Raw genomic sequence first — 13,836 nt, forward strand, 5'->3', positions numbered from 1 at the left:
CTTTGATGGTGGAGATTTTGGCTGTCCTGCTTTCTTCTTTCTGTGTCCCCTTAGGAGGCTGAGACAGGGGCTTTATGATGCTATTGCTTCCAGTGCAGGGTCCTGCCAAAAGCAAGGAAGTAACTGGGAAATTTAAGCTGATAGGATTTGATGCTGATCTACTAACTACTTCAGCCTTGGCCACATCCCTCTCTTGTTCTTGGCGACAGACAGAGCTCACAGCTAGGCCTGTAAGTCCCCTGATAGCCCAGCCAATGTTAAGCTCTGCCATCTCCTTCGAAATAAGAGGAGAGTTTAAGAAAAGCATTGTTTTAGGGGTCAGTCACCAGGTCTGGCTGTAACAGGGGGAAAGGAGCCTTGTTTATTAGGAGTGCTGAGAGGAAAGAGATTTGCAGACAGGTAAGAGGAAGGCCTGCTTGTCCTACCCACAGCTCTGATCTATAAGCCCCACTTGCTGGGGTTCTGGACCAGGGCTGGGACTACCTGCATGGATCACCTTGCAGGACTGGGACTCACATGGCCAAGAGTGCAGCAGGTTATGGATGAGGGACCCTTCACTGCACTCTTATGTGGTTACCAGCCGTGAAACACAGCAAAGGAGCAGCACAGCAGATCTCTGGGAAAACTGCCTGTCTGTGACTTGAAGGAGTGTCCAAGAAGAGTGGAGGGGTGAAATGCTTACTTTCCTGGCCAAACCCAGACCTGGTCTAACATCACTTGAGTCAGGGATGAACTTGGCCAATAGGTTTGACAGTTAAGCATAAAACATATGCTGTTGGGAGGCAGGGAACTTAATCAGATATTCAATAATGGTCATGCTATGCCTGCCTTATCACTTTGCCAATTATAAGCAACTGGAACCATAAGCTAAGTGTTACATGCAAACCAGGCAAGTGGGATGGTCAGGCCTATTTATGGACTGTGTTTGTCCCATTGCTTGTCAACAACAAACTTCTTTGCCAGAAATATTGCATGTGCCCAAAAAGAGAGTTCCAAACATTCAGGCCTTTTGTCTTCCTGGTTTTGCTGGCAGGAATGGAGATCCCTGGTTGCATTTCCAAGCTTCTGCCTTTTATTTAGTCACAGGCGTTCTTTTTTCCTGTGCTCAGGTGACTTTCTTCCCTGACAACCTGTTAAGAGGAGACAGGAGTGCAAGAGAAGCCAACCAAATCATACAAGAATCCTCCCAGTCTCTCAGCCAGCGCGGGGCTCTAAATATACAGGTTAATTGTCTGTAGCTGAACGAAGGTCTTGGTGCTGCCCATCAGGCTACAGGCTTAGCTGCTGCAGTTGTCCCCTTCTGGTACGCAGTGCCATCTATTGGAAAGAAGTGAAACGAATTCTGTATGCTCCCAGCTGGCTGAACACCTATTTATTTGCCCAGGGGGTGAATTGGCATGTTGAAAGCAATTTGGCAACTCTGGTTAATGGCCTGTGACAGACCAGAGACCATATCTAGGTTTATCTCCTGAGCCTTCAACTCTAGAAATGTGTGCTACATCTAACTGGCAAACTTATGATCCCAGCAGCACGTAGCATATAGCTTTAGGGGCTTGTATGATGTAAACTCTCAGATCACGTGTGCTACGCTCTCCCATCTGCTGCGTCCTGTTGTAGAAAATCATCTCTGTCTAGTGCCCTCAGTTCAGTCAGCTGGCTACCAAGAAACCAAAAGGCTTGGAGCACATGGGCTGCTTTCCTCTGCCTCTGTTGTCTCCATTGGGCACCAGCTTTGTACTGTTACACACCTCGGTTACATTCCCCAAGAAGGTTGGGGTTCCTTGTTTGGCCACTTCCCTTTTATGCTTTGGTTCCTTTAATGAGTGTTAATTTTGCATACTATTAACATACTAATTAGCACTTACTTAAACACCCCATAATAGAAAAAGGGGAGATTCCCAGTGCAAGGGATTCAATTGTAAGAAGTAACAATACTCTATGATGAGTTACTAGGGATACACACAGAGTAGAGCACAGTAGAGATCCCAGCTAGTGTTACAGCTGTGGTAGTCAGGAGTGCCACTAGAAGCAGGGTATCACTACACCTCACTTCCATCCACAATGCACTCATCCCAAGTGAAACACAGCCAATAGCTGCAGTCACTGCAGGAGTTAATGCCATGGTTTAATGCTAAAGCTTTATAAAGGCAGCGTATAGTTCTCTATTATTTCAGGTTGTTACAGCTCATCCAGATCATGGCGGATGAGTATAGCGTACTGCCCAGGGGCTCCAATTGTGTGTCATACACAGCATAGTTACCAGTACTGCAAGATAAGGTTGCAGAGTTGATTGATATTTGAGCAACAGAATGTGATCATATCACCAAAGATTATATTCTAAAGCTTGTGCCAAAGGAGAAGAATTAAAAGTGCACCTGCTTTCAGCAACCTCAGCTAGCATTTCCTGATTTCTGAATACTTTGCGAGTTGTAGGTGTGGCACTTGGATGTGGTTTGTTCTATGGAGGGGAAACCCCCCCATAAACTGAAAGAGCCTATTTACCAAAATGTGTATTTTTTATTAAAATTACTATTTATGGAGACCGTTCTTTTTACAAATGAGGTAAAACCAAATCCACTGCAATTTGCTTTAATTATAAACTTCAATTAAAGAAGTGATTCGCTTCCACCAGGTTTGAATCTGCCTGAAGAAGTGTACTCCTGTGGTTAGGTTAAATGCTGAGCATGGTGGGAAGCCATTACTGTTGCTGTTCTGACTCGGCACGGAGATGAGGGTGGATAGCTCGTATCTTCCACAAGCCAAAACCTTCAGTGGATGCTGTTTGCTCTCTCTCACTCAGTGACTCAAGACACACAGAAGAGGGGGTGCTGAGTTCTAGCACAACTATAAAATACAGCAGTATCCTATGGACTGCTCTTGCCAAGGTTCCTATCATGAAACATTCAGGGGTCTATAATTAGATTGTCCAGATTTGTTCCTTCACGAATTCCAAATCTACGACCAGTTTTGCCTCAGCATTAGAAATTCCATTTCAATAGTGATGTCTGGCGAGTGATTAATCCGTAATTTTGGCTCTGGTTCTGCAGCGGGGTAAGGTTGGGAGGGAGGAAAAATTTGACAGTGAAGTTATTTAAAAAAAATCAGTTTCTGTGCAAGTACAGGCAAGCTTTTCAACAAGCAATAAGCTTAGTTAGTTCATGAAGTTAGTGTGTATCTATGACAACCACATTCACACATAGTGATTAACATTTCATGGAATTAAGCACTTTTACTTGGGTTTGCATGAAACCAGTTTGTAAATGAGGCAGTATATGCTAGGAAGTGGACAAGCATTTTTCCCAGTAGTCTTAAAAAAACTTTCAGGGCAAAAATCCCAGAGTCCTCAGTCCAAATGCCTGCTACAGTCAACTGGCATACTGATGGAGTAAGGACTGCAGGATTCTTTCCAGTTCTTTAGAAATACAAAACAAGTTTAAAACTGCAGAAAAGGGGAGAGTGGGGGAAGAACCCTGCCCCAATCCATACAGTTGAATAGTGAGTCACTGAAACCCATGCTTGCCAAAATTTCAGCATTACCGCTCTGCTGAAACCCCATCTTCAGCTCAGCTTGCTGTGATATTGGACTGTAGAGGTTCCAAACTAAGCGGCAGCACCAGGCACCTGGGTGACAGAGATGGAGTTTTGGCTGTAACTCACCCAAATAAAATTCATATCTACTCATGCCCTCAAGTTCCACCCCAGACATTTAACACCGTTTCCAATGCGTTTTCCAGGATGGCAACTAAGACATAGACAAAGATGCCTCTCCCAGCCCCATGTGTGCAAAAGGCTGGCACCATTTAACCCTACTTTGAGGGCTGCAGCAGGACGTGCAGAATTTGGGTTGTTCAGAGGCTTTGTGCCGGTCTTCTGCACAGGAGCGAATTCCACCCTTGAAGAGCAGTATCCACAACATTCCAGCACAGATGCCTGCCTGCACTACCTCAGATATCTATATTTTTTTGTACTTAAAAATGTCCAGCAAAAGACAGGAATGCATTCACTCCCCTGTACTGCAGCATGGGATCTGGGTTCTTTCAGCAACAGGATACAACTCCAAGCCCCCCACCGTGTTAGGAGTCGACTAGAAGCTGCAAGCCCTAGGTGAGAGGTTTCCTTTTTTTAAGATCGGCCTTCACACAGACATAAAAAAAATAATTGTCTTTTTATAAATCTAGATTTTTTAAAGGAACCAAACCCACCAACATTACGTTTCAAGTTCATCGCACATCCTGGCTTCCACTCTGGATGGTAAGTCCATCAAGGCTCAGCGCAGAGAAGGAAGCTCTCCAGGAACAGTTTTCTACTCCAGAGGGCTACAGCTGAACCACTCCACTGTGACGAGAGTGATCTGTCTCTGTGCCCTTGTGTCCTACAGCAGCAAAGACAGTTTTTTTGAGAAAAACAGCCAGCCCTTCCTTCACTGGATGATACTGTCTTGTTGCCCATTTTGGGACACTTGGCTCGGGTCAGAAGTCACCGAGGGATTGGGTGTATTGCTCTGCAGGAATCGACGGAAGTCCTTGATCATGGGGCGCAGGACCTGGATGAGAGCACTCAGAGCAGCCTGCGTCCCCTCCATGGCCTGCGCCTGCCGCTCCTGTGCACAGGCCTGCACCTCCTGGGAGCGACGGATCATCTGCAGCAGGTCATTCTGCTGCTCCAGGTGCTGGGCAATCTCCTTCACATGCAGGTTGGTCACTCGCTGCTCCTGCAAGAGCTTGGCTGAATTTAAGGCAATTCTGCTTTTCAGCTCCTGGGGCTTGGCAGACACCTCAGGTTGATGTGCCATCATCTCCAAGGGAGCTTCAGCAGTAACTGTGGTGGGAGCCTCTGTGGTACAGTACTCCACGACCCCATCATCCAGACTGTGATAAGTTGTCTCTGTGGGGACTAGAAACAAAGGGAAAAAAGGGTCAGAGGCTGTAACACTTTATGTGAAGGGTTTCACCATTTTTCAGCCCTGCCTCATTCAAGAGGACCTCTCCAAGGAATATTAAAAAAAGGACACAAGGGAGTCACAAGAGATTAAACAGCACTGGTCAGAAAGTCTTGACTGCTCAGATTTCCCCTGGAACATCTCCGAAGACCCAAACACCTATTTTTACTTGTAGCACTGCAGGTGGTAATGGAGGAACAGCTTGGACTGGACTGAAAAAGAAGTCTTAAATCTATTAATCTCAGGCTCAGAAGGACAAAATAGCTTTAATTCATTCACCCTTATGTCTGTACAGCTGTGTGTGCCTGTGAACATCTAAACACTGTAAGTTATAAATAGTCTCCCATTTTGCTGCACCCTGTCCATTGGTTTTACAACCAGAATATAATCAGTAGACATTGAGAAGGAACATGTAAAAAGAGAACTGCATAGGTCAAGAGAGATCTCTGCCATTAGGTTTTATTTTGGGTTAAGAAAAGCTTACTGTTCAAGTTCTCCTTTTGGCTACACTAGCCCCCTTTTGCCAATCTGCTTCCTACTTATGCTGATTTGTACCCACTCAGATTCAGCTATAATAAAACCCAGTGCTATATCAACTGTAATCTCAATGTAGAGCCAACAGCCATCCATTCAAACAGCCCTATAGTCCCTGGGGTGTCTGAGATCCCAAGGATGAAGTATGGTAGTATGCTGTATCCCACAGGACCAGCTTGTTTGGCATGGTAGTGTGTCCTGTCTGCTCCACAGCCTGCTGAGGGAGGCTGGAGCAGCTCGAGATGGGCGAGGGCCCCCTAGGACGTGCAGGCCCAAGACAATGGTTCACATGAATTGCGCCTAACGTGTCCTTGCTGTCGAAGTTGGCCTTCGGCACCTGCACAGCCTAGAGGCGCCCGTCTGCAGCATGCAGGCTCACGGGGCTGCCGCATCCACTATGCTGAAGACGCCGCGGCTTCGTTTTGCCGCTCCCTGGGGCCGCGAGGAGGAGAATCCTCCATATGGACGACGGGCTTCCTTGCCGCTGGCCAGGGCCTGCCTATGACCTTGCCACTCAGCCCCTGGCTTTCTGGCACTCACTCTGCGTCAGGGTGACGGTGGTGGCAGAGGCCGGGATAGGGATCTCAGCTGTGTCCCCGGCCGTGCAGTCCCCGGCCGGCAGGCTGATGATGGTGGCTTCTCCCAGCAGGTTGCAGATGCGCTGCTGCATGGGCGTGAGGATGACGGGGGCAGCGACAGCGCCCGCCGGGTCCTCGCTGTCCTGCCCGCCGCCGCCAGCGGCTCCGTTCTGGCCCTCACCGCCCCCTTCCATGGCGGCGCGCACCTGGGCCACCTTGCGCCGCACCTCGGTCTTGAGGTCCGACCACTTCTTCTTGACCTCGGGCAGCTCGCGGCGGCAGGTGGCCACAGCGTTGACACGCCGCAGGATGTCGTGCCAGGCAGCCGCCTTGGCTGCCAGCGGGACGCCCGCATTGAAGTGGTTGATGAGCAGGTGCTTGCCCCGCTCCAGCTCCTCCACGATGATCTCCACCTCGCGCTCCGAGAAGTTCATCTTGCGCTTCTTGGCCGGGGGCGCCGGTGGTGAGGCCATGGCAGCAGGGCTGGGCCCACCAGGCCTAGGGCAGGCCCAGGGGCCTAAAGGTGGGGGGGAGGGGGGGCCGCCTGGGGGCCCCCGCCCGGTCCCTGGGGGATGAGGGGAGGGGGGGGCGGGGCCTGCTGGTCTCGGGGCCCGAGGGGGCCCCGGGGTGCCACCCCCCCTCCCCCTTCCCTTTCCCTAGCGAAGGATACGCAAATTGCGTACCGCCACCACCCGCCAGGCCCCGCTCAACGACCTCCGCCCTGCGGCACTGGCGTAATGGCTTCCAGAATCGGCCCCTTTTCCTGCCCCGGTGGATTGGCGCGCGCGCTTGCCCGTCAGGCGTTGATCCCGCCTCCCGTCACCCCAGGCCAAAATCCTATTGGTCAAAGCTGAAGCTCCTCCTCCCCCCCACCGGTTGTTTCAGTTTAATGGGCCGTGCGCCTGTCAGTCAGAAGTTGTGGCCGCCTTCAGAACCCAGCTCAAGAAGCCATTGGGTACCGTCTGTTCCAATCAGAGCTCGGTAGGGCTCCAGTCTCTCCAGCTATTGGATCCGCCCTGCGACGTCAACACACAAGTGCGGGAGACCCATTGGGTCTGCTGCTGCCTTCTCCCCGCCTTCCTCGGCGGCCCCGCCAATGGGAATCCTCCCCTGCTTTCACGCCCACGCTCTCTCCCCTCCTACCGCGCTCCAGTGGCTGGCTCATTCCAATTGGTGTTGGCGTGCGTGTGACGTTAGGCGAGCGGGTTGGCGGAGGCTGCTGGTAGTGCGGCGCCGCCGGCCACGCGGCTCCTCACCCACGCGCTCTGATTGGCGGCAGGCGAGTCACATTGGTTGTGGCGGGAAACCGGAAGCAGGTTGAGTCATTTCCTCGCTGCCGCTCTGACGGAAGGACGAGGCGCCGCCATTTGCCGGCGTCTCGCGAGCCGGGGCATGCCAGGCCCGCGGCGCTCGCTGGCCTCGCCGGTGGTGAGCGGCGTGTTGTGCCAGTGCAGCCCCCCGCGCGCGGCAGCCGACGGCGGCGTCCCGGGCCCGCACGGGCGCGCGCTATGCGGGGCCCCCGAGCAGGAGCGGCGCCTCCACGCGCTCTTCCAGAAGCTGGACGTGAACCGCGACGGCGCCCTCTGCGTGCACGACCTGGCCGTGGGACTGGGCCGGCTCGGCCTGCACCGCACCGAGCGGGACCTCTGGGTGAGCGCCGGCTCGTGGACCGCGCAGGCCTTCCCCATGCCGTCCCCGCGCGCCGGGCTGTCATCAGGGGGTGCGGGGTCCTTTTAACCCGTTGCCTGAGGGGGGCAGGCACCCAGAGATTTAAACGGGCCCCGAGCAGAGGTGTGGGTTTTCCGGAAGTTTTTCCAGTGCCCTAAATAGCGCGTGATCTAATTTTGCATGTTTATGTGACTTATATGTAGTAAACAAAACTAAACTACATGAAACATGCTGCATTTACTACTCCCCCCACCACTGATCTGCTATTTCAGTCCAAGTACCTGTTGCTGTTGGGACATGAAATGAACAGGGGGGTACTTTTTTTAATGTTATATTCAAAGCTTTATGTGGGAATCGATTATTTTTATTGGCATATGTACTTGTAAAAACGTAAAGGCAGTACACAATAGCATGCACTTTCCTTACGTTGTTTGTTTTTAATGTAAGGGAAGAAGAAACAAAGCACTGAAAACTTGTTAACACACTGCTTTTAGCACATGCAAAGATGCTGTGCTTTGGTTTGGATTTGACCTGCACAGCCAATTAGGTGAATTCATAACTTGATTTTTGGTTTGGAGGATTAAAAGAGTGTATTTACTCTCCTACTTGCACATCAGAAAAACATATGAGTGAGTAGTCTCTCATGCTTCCTAGGGATAATCACCTGAAAAAACATGAATTACAACTCTGAAACTACAAAGCAGTGTTACCTGTGGGCTGCGCTCACACTGCGCTCCTGGGTGAGCCTGCACAGCCGCGCACGCCACGTGACACACCTTAGGGAATGGTGCTGCCAAGCTTGCCTAATACTGTATTGGTATCCATTTGTTGTTACTAATGAATCTTGTGAAACAATGAATTTTTAGAAATGGAAAATTTTCCATGGAAAAATTAAGCACTGGAAAATTTTCTGTTTTGGAAAAATTTTCACCCTACATGTCTGGCCGCAAGAGCCTCCAAATGTTTTGCCTGACTGTGATCTGTCCGAGTCCTGTGCAGCAGAGGCAGGCTTCTGTGGTTTTCTGTCGTCAAAAAACAAGCAAAAGCAAAGAGTTGGTAGTTGTCAAGGTTTTAAAGGCAGTCCTGGTCACTTTTGACACTGAAACTGCAGTGACCCATGTGTTTCTGTTAGTGTCTGTGATTAGGTGTAAACTGAGCAAAAGCAAAGGTTGAAAAAATGTATCTCTTCCAGAAAAAAGAACATTTAAAAGCCCATATTTGTGTTACAGGGGTGTAGGTTGTAGCTGTGTTGGTCTAAGGACATAGGCAGACAAGGTTCTTTGGGTGAATCTGATATCTTTTATTAGACCAACTTAAATAGTTGGCAAACAATTTTTAAGCAAGCTTTTGGGTTCAAAACCCCTTTGTCAGGCTAAGGAAGTTTCAGCAGTTGGTGTGTGGTCTTCCTGGATAGAATGAATAGTAAAGAAGCCAGAGGCTGGGCTGGTATGCATACGAGATGGGCAGTCAGTGAAGATGTAGATTGAGGAGTCAATGAGTGAGAGACAGGCTGGGGGAGGGGGGCGGGGGCAGGGAAGTAGGGGGATAAATAGTGGAGAGGTACATGGGGGATCCTGTGTCATAAATCCAATGTCTATGTATAGTCCATGATTTAATATCCACGAGGTTGATGAAGAGGAGTTCATAGGCTCGTCTGCGGGAAGTGTTGTGTAAGTTTCCTTTGAGGATCCGGACTGAGAGATTGGAAAGAGTGGTTTTCTTGTGAGAAATGTGCCCCCACAGGTAATTGGGTATTCCTGTCTTTGATAGATTTCCGGTACGCATTCATTCTGGTGCACAGTTGTTTTTTGGTCTCTCCTACGTATTTTCCATTAGGGCATTCGGTGCATTGGATGAGATGCAGTACATTTCTGGAGGTGCAGCTGCAAGATCCGGGAATGCTGATGGCTCTGTTGTGGGGCATAGTAATTGTGGGGAGGGGTGGAGATGTGTTGGCAGGTTTTGCATGTCTTGTCATGGCATGGTCTGGATCCATTTGGTGCGTTCTGGGCCTGAGGAAGTTTGCTTCTGGTGACGAGGTTAGTGAGGTTCGGTGCTTGTTTGAAGGCTAAGGATGGGTGGCTCTGGGAAGATCTCTTTAAGAATGGGTTGCAATTGTTTGAGGATTTTTTGTACGGGTTTGAGGGAGAGGTGATATATGTCGTAACCAGTGGTGTGCGATTTGTGGAGGGTTTTCTTCTGGACTGCAGCAGTTCTTCACGTGGTTTCCAGGTGGCTCTTTCAAACGTGCGATCTCTCTCTCTCAGAGAGTGTCCTTGTTGGGAGAGAGCCTTTCTAAGATCGGTGAGGTAACAGTCTTGCGTGCTCACTTCAGTGCAAATTCGGTGGTATCTGAGGGCTTGGCTGTATATCACAGCTTTTCTGGTGTGTTATGGGCGATTGCTGGTTCTGTGCAGATATGTATGTTGGTCTGTGGGTTTCTTGTATAACGAGGTCTGTATTATCGTTCTGGATACCGATCATCGTGTCTAAAAAGGAGATGTTGGTGCTGGAGTATTCTAGAGAAAGTCAGATGGAGGGATGGTGATTGCTGAATTTCTGATGGAACTTGATCAGAGATTGCAGGTTTTCAGTCCAAGTGATGAAGGTGTCATCGATATATCTTAAGTATAGCAAGGGTTTGATGGTGCTGTTCTTGAGGAAGTCTTCATTCCATTCAGAAAGACCACACACCAACTGCTGAAACTTCTTTAGCCTGACAAAGGATTTTTGTAACCTGAAAGCTTGCTTAAAAATTGATTTCCAGCTATTTAAGTTAAAAGATAGCAGATTCACCCAAAAAGCTTTGTCTGCCTATGTCCTTAGACCAGGGGTGGGCAAAATGTGGCCCGGGGGCCAGATACGACCCACCAGGCCATTCTATCTGGCCTGCGGGGCCTCTAAAAAAAATTTAGAAAATTAATATTAATCTGCCCTGAGGTGCCTGTCATGCGGCCCTTGATGCCTTGCTGAAACTCAGTAAGGGGCCCTCTGCCCAAAATAATTGCCCGCCTCTGCCTTAGACCAACACGGCTACCACTCACACCCCTGTAACATGGAAGATATCGAATTCAGCCATTTGAAATGGAAAATGTACAACATGAAAAAGAAAGAAGCCAAACTTAACAGCGACATATATTTTTGTAAGCCTATCCAAGAAGCACATCTTCGTTCCCCGAGCACTAAACATTACAGTCCTCTGGCTACTATACACAACTCCAAAACTTCACTGCTATGCAGAAGTACGTCAGAGAAAATTAGAAATCATCTACTTCACCTAATCTACTCCAAGAGAGAAACTCTGGAAGGAAATCATCACATACTACAACAACTTAAAAGACAGAAATATAATATACAATGGATACAAAGAAACTATGAAAAAAATTCTACAACCTTCATCCTACATAAAAAGAAGAAATGGAACAAATTACTCCAAGAACAAGTTCCCTAGCTACAAAACAACCGTCTGAGGAACACCACTAGCACCTTATGACGTTCCAACCTCAGACTTGATGAAACATCAACCAACCCTCAAATATTATCAATCTCTCCACACACTTGCTTACCTAGACTGAAGAATCTGTCCTTTCTGAAGTCCTAAATTTCTGTCCAGAAAAATACCCTAATAAAATACTTCAGAGTGGAAAACTAGAAGAATTCTTCCGACACCTCCACCTCAAGGAACATTTCCATGACCAAACTGAATCCACTCCCAACAGCAACTCATCCTCTGAAAACATTCAGGAAAAGATCAACCCCTAAAACGCCCCTAAAAGTCAGATTGGACACCTCACAGTGGACAAAACCCTAACCATGACCACTACATTGACTGCTTCAGGGAAAGAATAAACAATTAAGTAATCAACAACACATGCCACCATAGCAATCTCTCTACCAGTGAAAAAGGCCATAGAAACTCTCCAGGAACTGGGGGAATGTCTGTTCACCACAGCACCCCAAGGAATGACAAGGTCAAATGGTCACAAACTCCTCCACGACTGTTTCAGGCTTGACATAAGGAAGAACTTTACTGTCCAAGCCCCCAAGGTTTGGAATAGACTGCTGCCAGAGGTGGTTCAAGCACCCACTTTGAACACCTTCAAGACACTATTGGATCTTCATCTTGCTGGCATCCTATGATCCCTGTTGACTTCCTGCCCCTGGGGCAGGGGGCTGGACTTGATCTTCTGAAGCCCCTTCCAGCCCTAATGTCTATGAATCTATGAACCTTCCCAGCAACACCCTCCTAGCCACCATGGACATTACCAGCCTATATACCAACATCCCACACCAGAGTGGCATCCAAGCCTGCCTTACATATCTTCAGGAACAAGATTACAATTCAGAATACGGAACCAAGGATATTACTGACATTATACACTTTATACTCGCACACAACTATTACACTTTTAATAACCAACACTTCCTCCAGACGATGGGAACAGCTATGGGCACCCAAATGGCTCCACAGTATGCCAACCTTTTTATGAACTACCTGGAAGAAGACTTCCTCAAGAACAGCACCATCAAACCCTTGCTATACTTAAGATATATCGATGACACCTTCATCACTTGGACTGAAAACCTGCAATCTCTGATCAAGTTCCATCAGAAATTCAGCAATCACCATCCCTCCATCTGACTTTCTCTAGAATACTCCAGCACCAACATCTCCTTTTTAGACACGATGATCGGTATCCAGAACGATAAAATACAGACCTCGTTATACAAGAAACCCACAGACCAACATACATATCTGCACAGAACCAGCAATCGCCCATAACACACCAGAAAAGCTGTGATATACAGCCAAGCCCTCAGATACCACCGAATTTGCACTGAAGCGAGCACGCAGGACTGTTACCTCACCGATCTTAGAAAGGCTTTCTCCCAACAAGGACACTCTCTGAGAGAGAGATCTCACGCTTGAAAGAGCCACCTGGAAACCACGTGAAGAACTGCTGCAGTCCAGAAGAAAACCCCCCACAAATCGCACACCACTGGTTACGACATATCACCTCTCCCTCAAACCCGTACAAAAAATCCTCAAACAATTGCAACCCATTCTTAAAGAGATCTTCCCAGAGCCACCCATCCTAGCCTTCAAACAAGCACCGAACCTCACTAACCTCGTCACCAGAAGCAAACTTCCTCAGGCCCAGAACGCACCAAATGGATCCAGACCATGCCTTGACATGACATGCAAAACCTGCCAACACATCTCCACCCCTCCCCACAATTACTATGCCCCACAACAGAGCCATCAGCATTCCCGGATCTTGCAGCTGCACCTCCAGAAATGTACTGCATCTCATCCAATGCACCGAATGCCCTAATGGAAAATACGTAGGAGAGACCAAACAACTGTGCACCAGAATGAATGCGTACCGGAAATCTATCAAAGACAGGAATACCCAATTACCTGTGGGGGCACATTTCTCACAAGAAAACCACTCTTTCCAATCTCTCAGTCCGGATCCTCAAAGGAAACTTACACAACACTTCCCGCAGACGAGCCTATGAACTCCTCTTCATCAACCTCGTGGATACTAAATCATGGACTATACATAGACATTGGATTTATGACACAGGATCCCCCATGTACCTCTCCACTATTTATCCCCCTACTTCCCTGCCCCCGCCCCCCTCCCCCAGCCTGTCTCTCACTCATTGACTCCTCAATCTACATCTTCACTGACTGCCCATCTCGTATGCATACCAGCCCAGCCTCTGGCTTCTTTACTATTCATTCTATCCAGGAAGACCACACACCAACTGCTGAAACTTCCTTAGCCTGACAAAGGGGTTTTGAACCCAAAAGCTTGCTTAAAAATTGTTTGCCACCTATTTAAGTTGGTCTAATAAAAGATACCAGATTCACCCAAAGAACCTTGTCTGCATATTTTTCTTAAGTCTATCAGGGTTTTCGGTTAGAAGTTCTAGATTTTTGTTTTTTTTTTTTAAAGTGCTTCTCTTTGGAACTGTGGATGTTCTTGTTTTTGGGGACCCAAACAGTCTTTCCTGCCCAAGTGCAGCGGGGCTGGACCCGATGATCTTGTAAGGTGCCTTTCAGCCCCAACATCTATGAATTCCCCAAGGCGTTAAGCTACTTGTCGT

The 13,836-nt window shown here is 48.5% G+C and overlaps 2 protein-coding genes across 3 annotated transcripts in view; one reads left to right on the top strand and one right to left on the bottom strand.

Annotated features, from left to right (window-relative positions):
• Nucleotides 1-865: 865 nt before the first annotated feature.
• On the bottom strand, nucleotides 866-6,800 carry NAIF1 (nuclear apoptosis inducing factor 1). 2 transcript variants are annotated; one of them, XR_016438555.1, is made up of 3 exons: nucleotides 6,014-6,800; nucleotides 4,203-4,893; nucleotides 866-3,041 (listed from the first exon to the last, which is right to left on the bottom strand). XR_016438555.1 is itself a non-coding variant. In XM_090022600.1 (2 exons), the coding sequence occupies exons 1-2, from the start codon at nucleotides 6,522-6,524 to the stop codon at nucleotides 4,421-4,423; spliced, it is 984 nt and encodes a 327-aa protein (XP_089878726.1). In that variant the 5' UTR covers nucleotides 6,525-6,800; the 3' UTR covers nucleotides 1,049-4,420. The 2 variants fall into 2 exon arrangements, 1 of the variants encoding a protein (XP_089878726.1); XM_090022600.1 differs by having other exon boundaries at nucleotides 1,049-4,893.
• Nucleotides 6,801-7,329: 529 nt separating this feature from the next.
• The window catches only part of SLC25A25 (solute carrier family 25 member 25), a 42,233-nt gene continuing 35,726 nt past the window's right edge, over nucleotides 7,330-13,836 (top strand). Inside the window, exon 1 of the mRNA XM_090022233.1 lies at nucleotides 7,330-7,701. Coding sequence (XP_089878359.1) covers nucleotides 7,444-7,701 — 258 coding nt within the window. The 5' untranslated portion in view covers nucleotides 7,330-7,443. The remainder of the gene's footprint in view (nucleotides 7,702-13,836) is intronic.

This window comes from Crocodylus siamensis, chromosome 11, assembly GCF_052110815.1.
Source record: "Crocodylus siamensis isolate JL-2025a chromosome 11, ASM5211081v1, whole genome shotgun sequence".
Lineage (NCBI taxonomy): Eukaryota > Metazoa > Chordata > Crocodylia > Crocodylidae > Crocodylus > Crocodylus siamensis.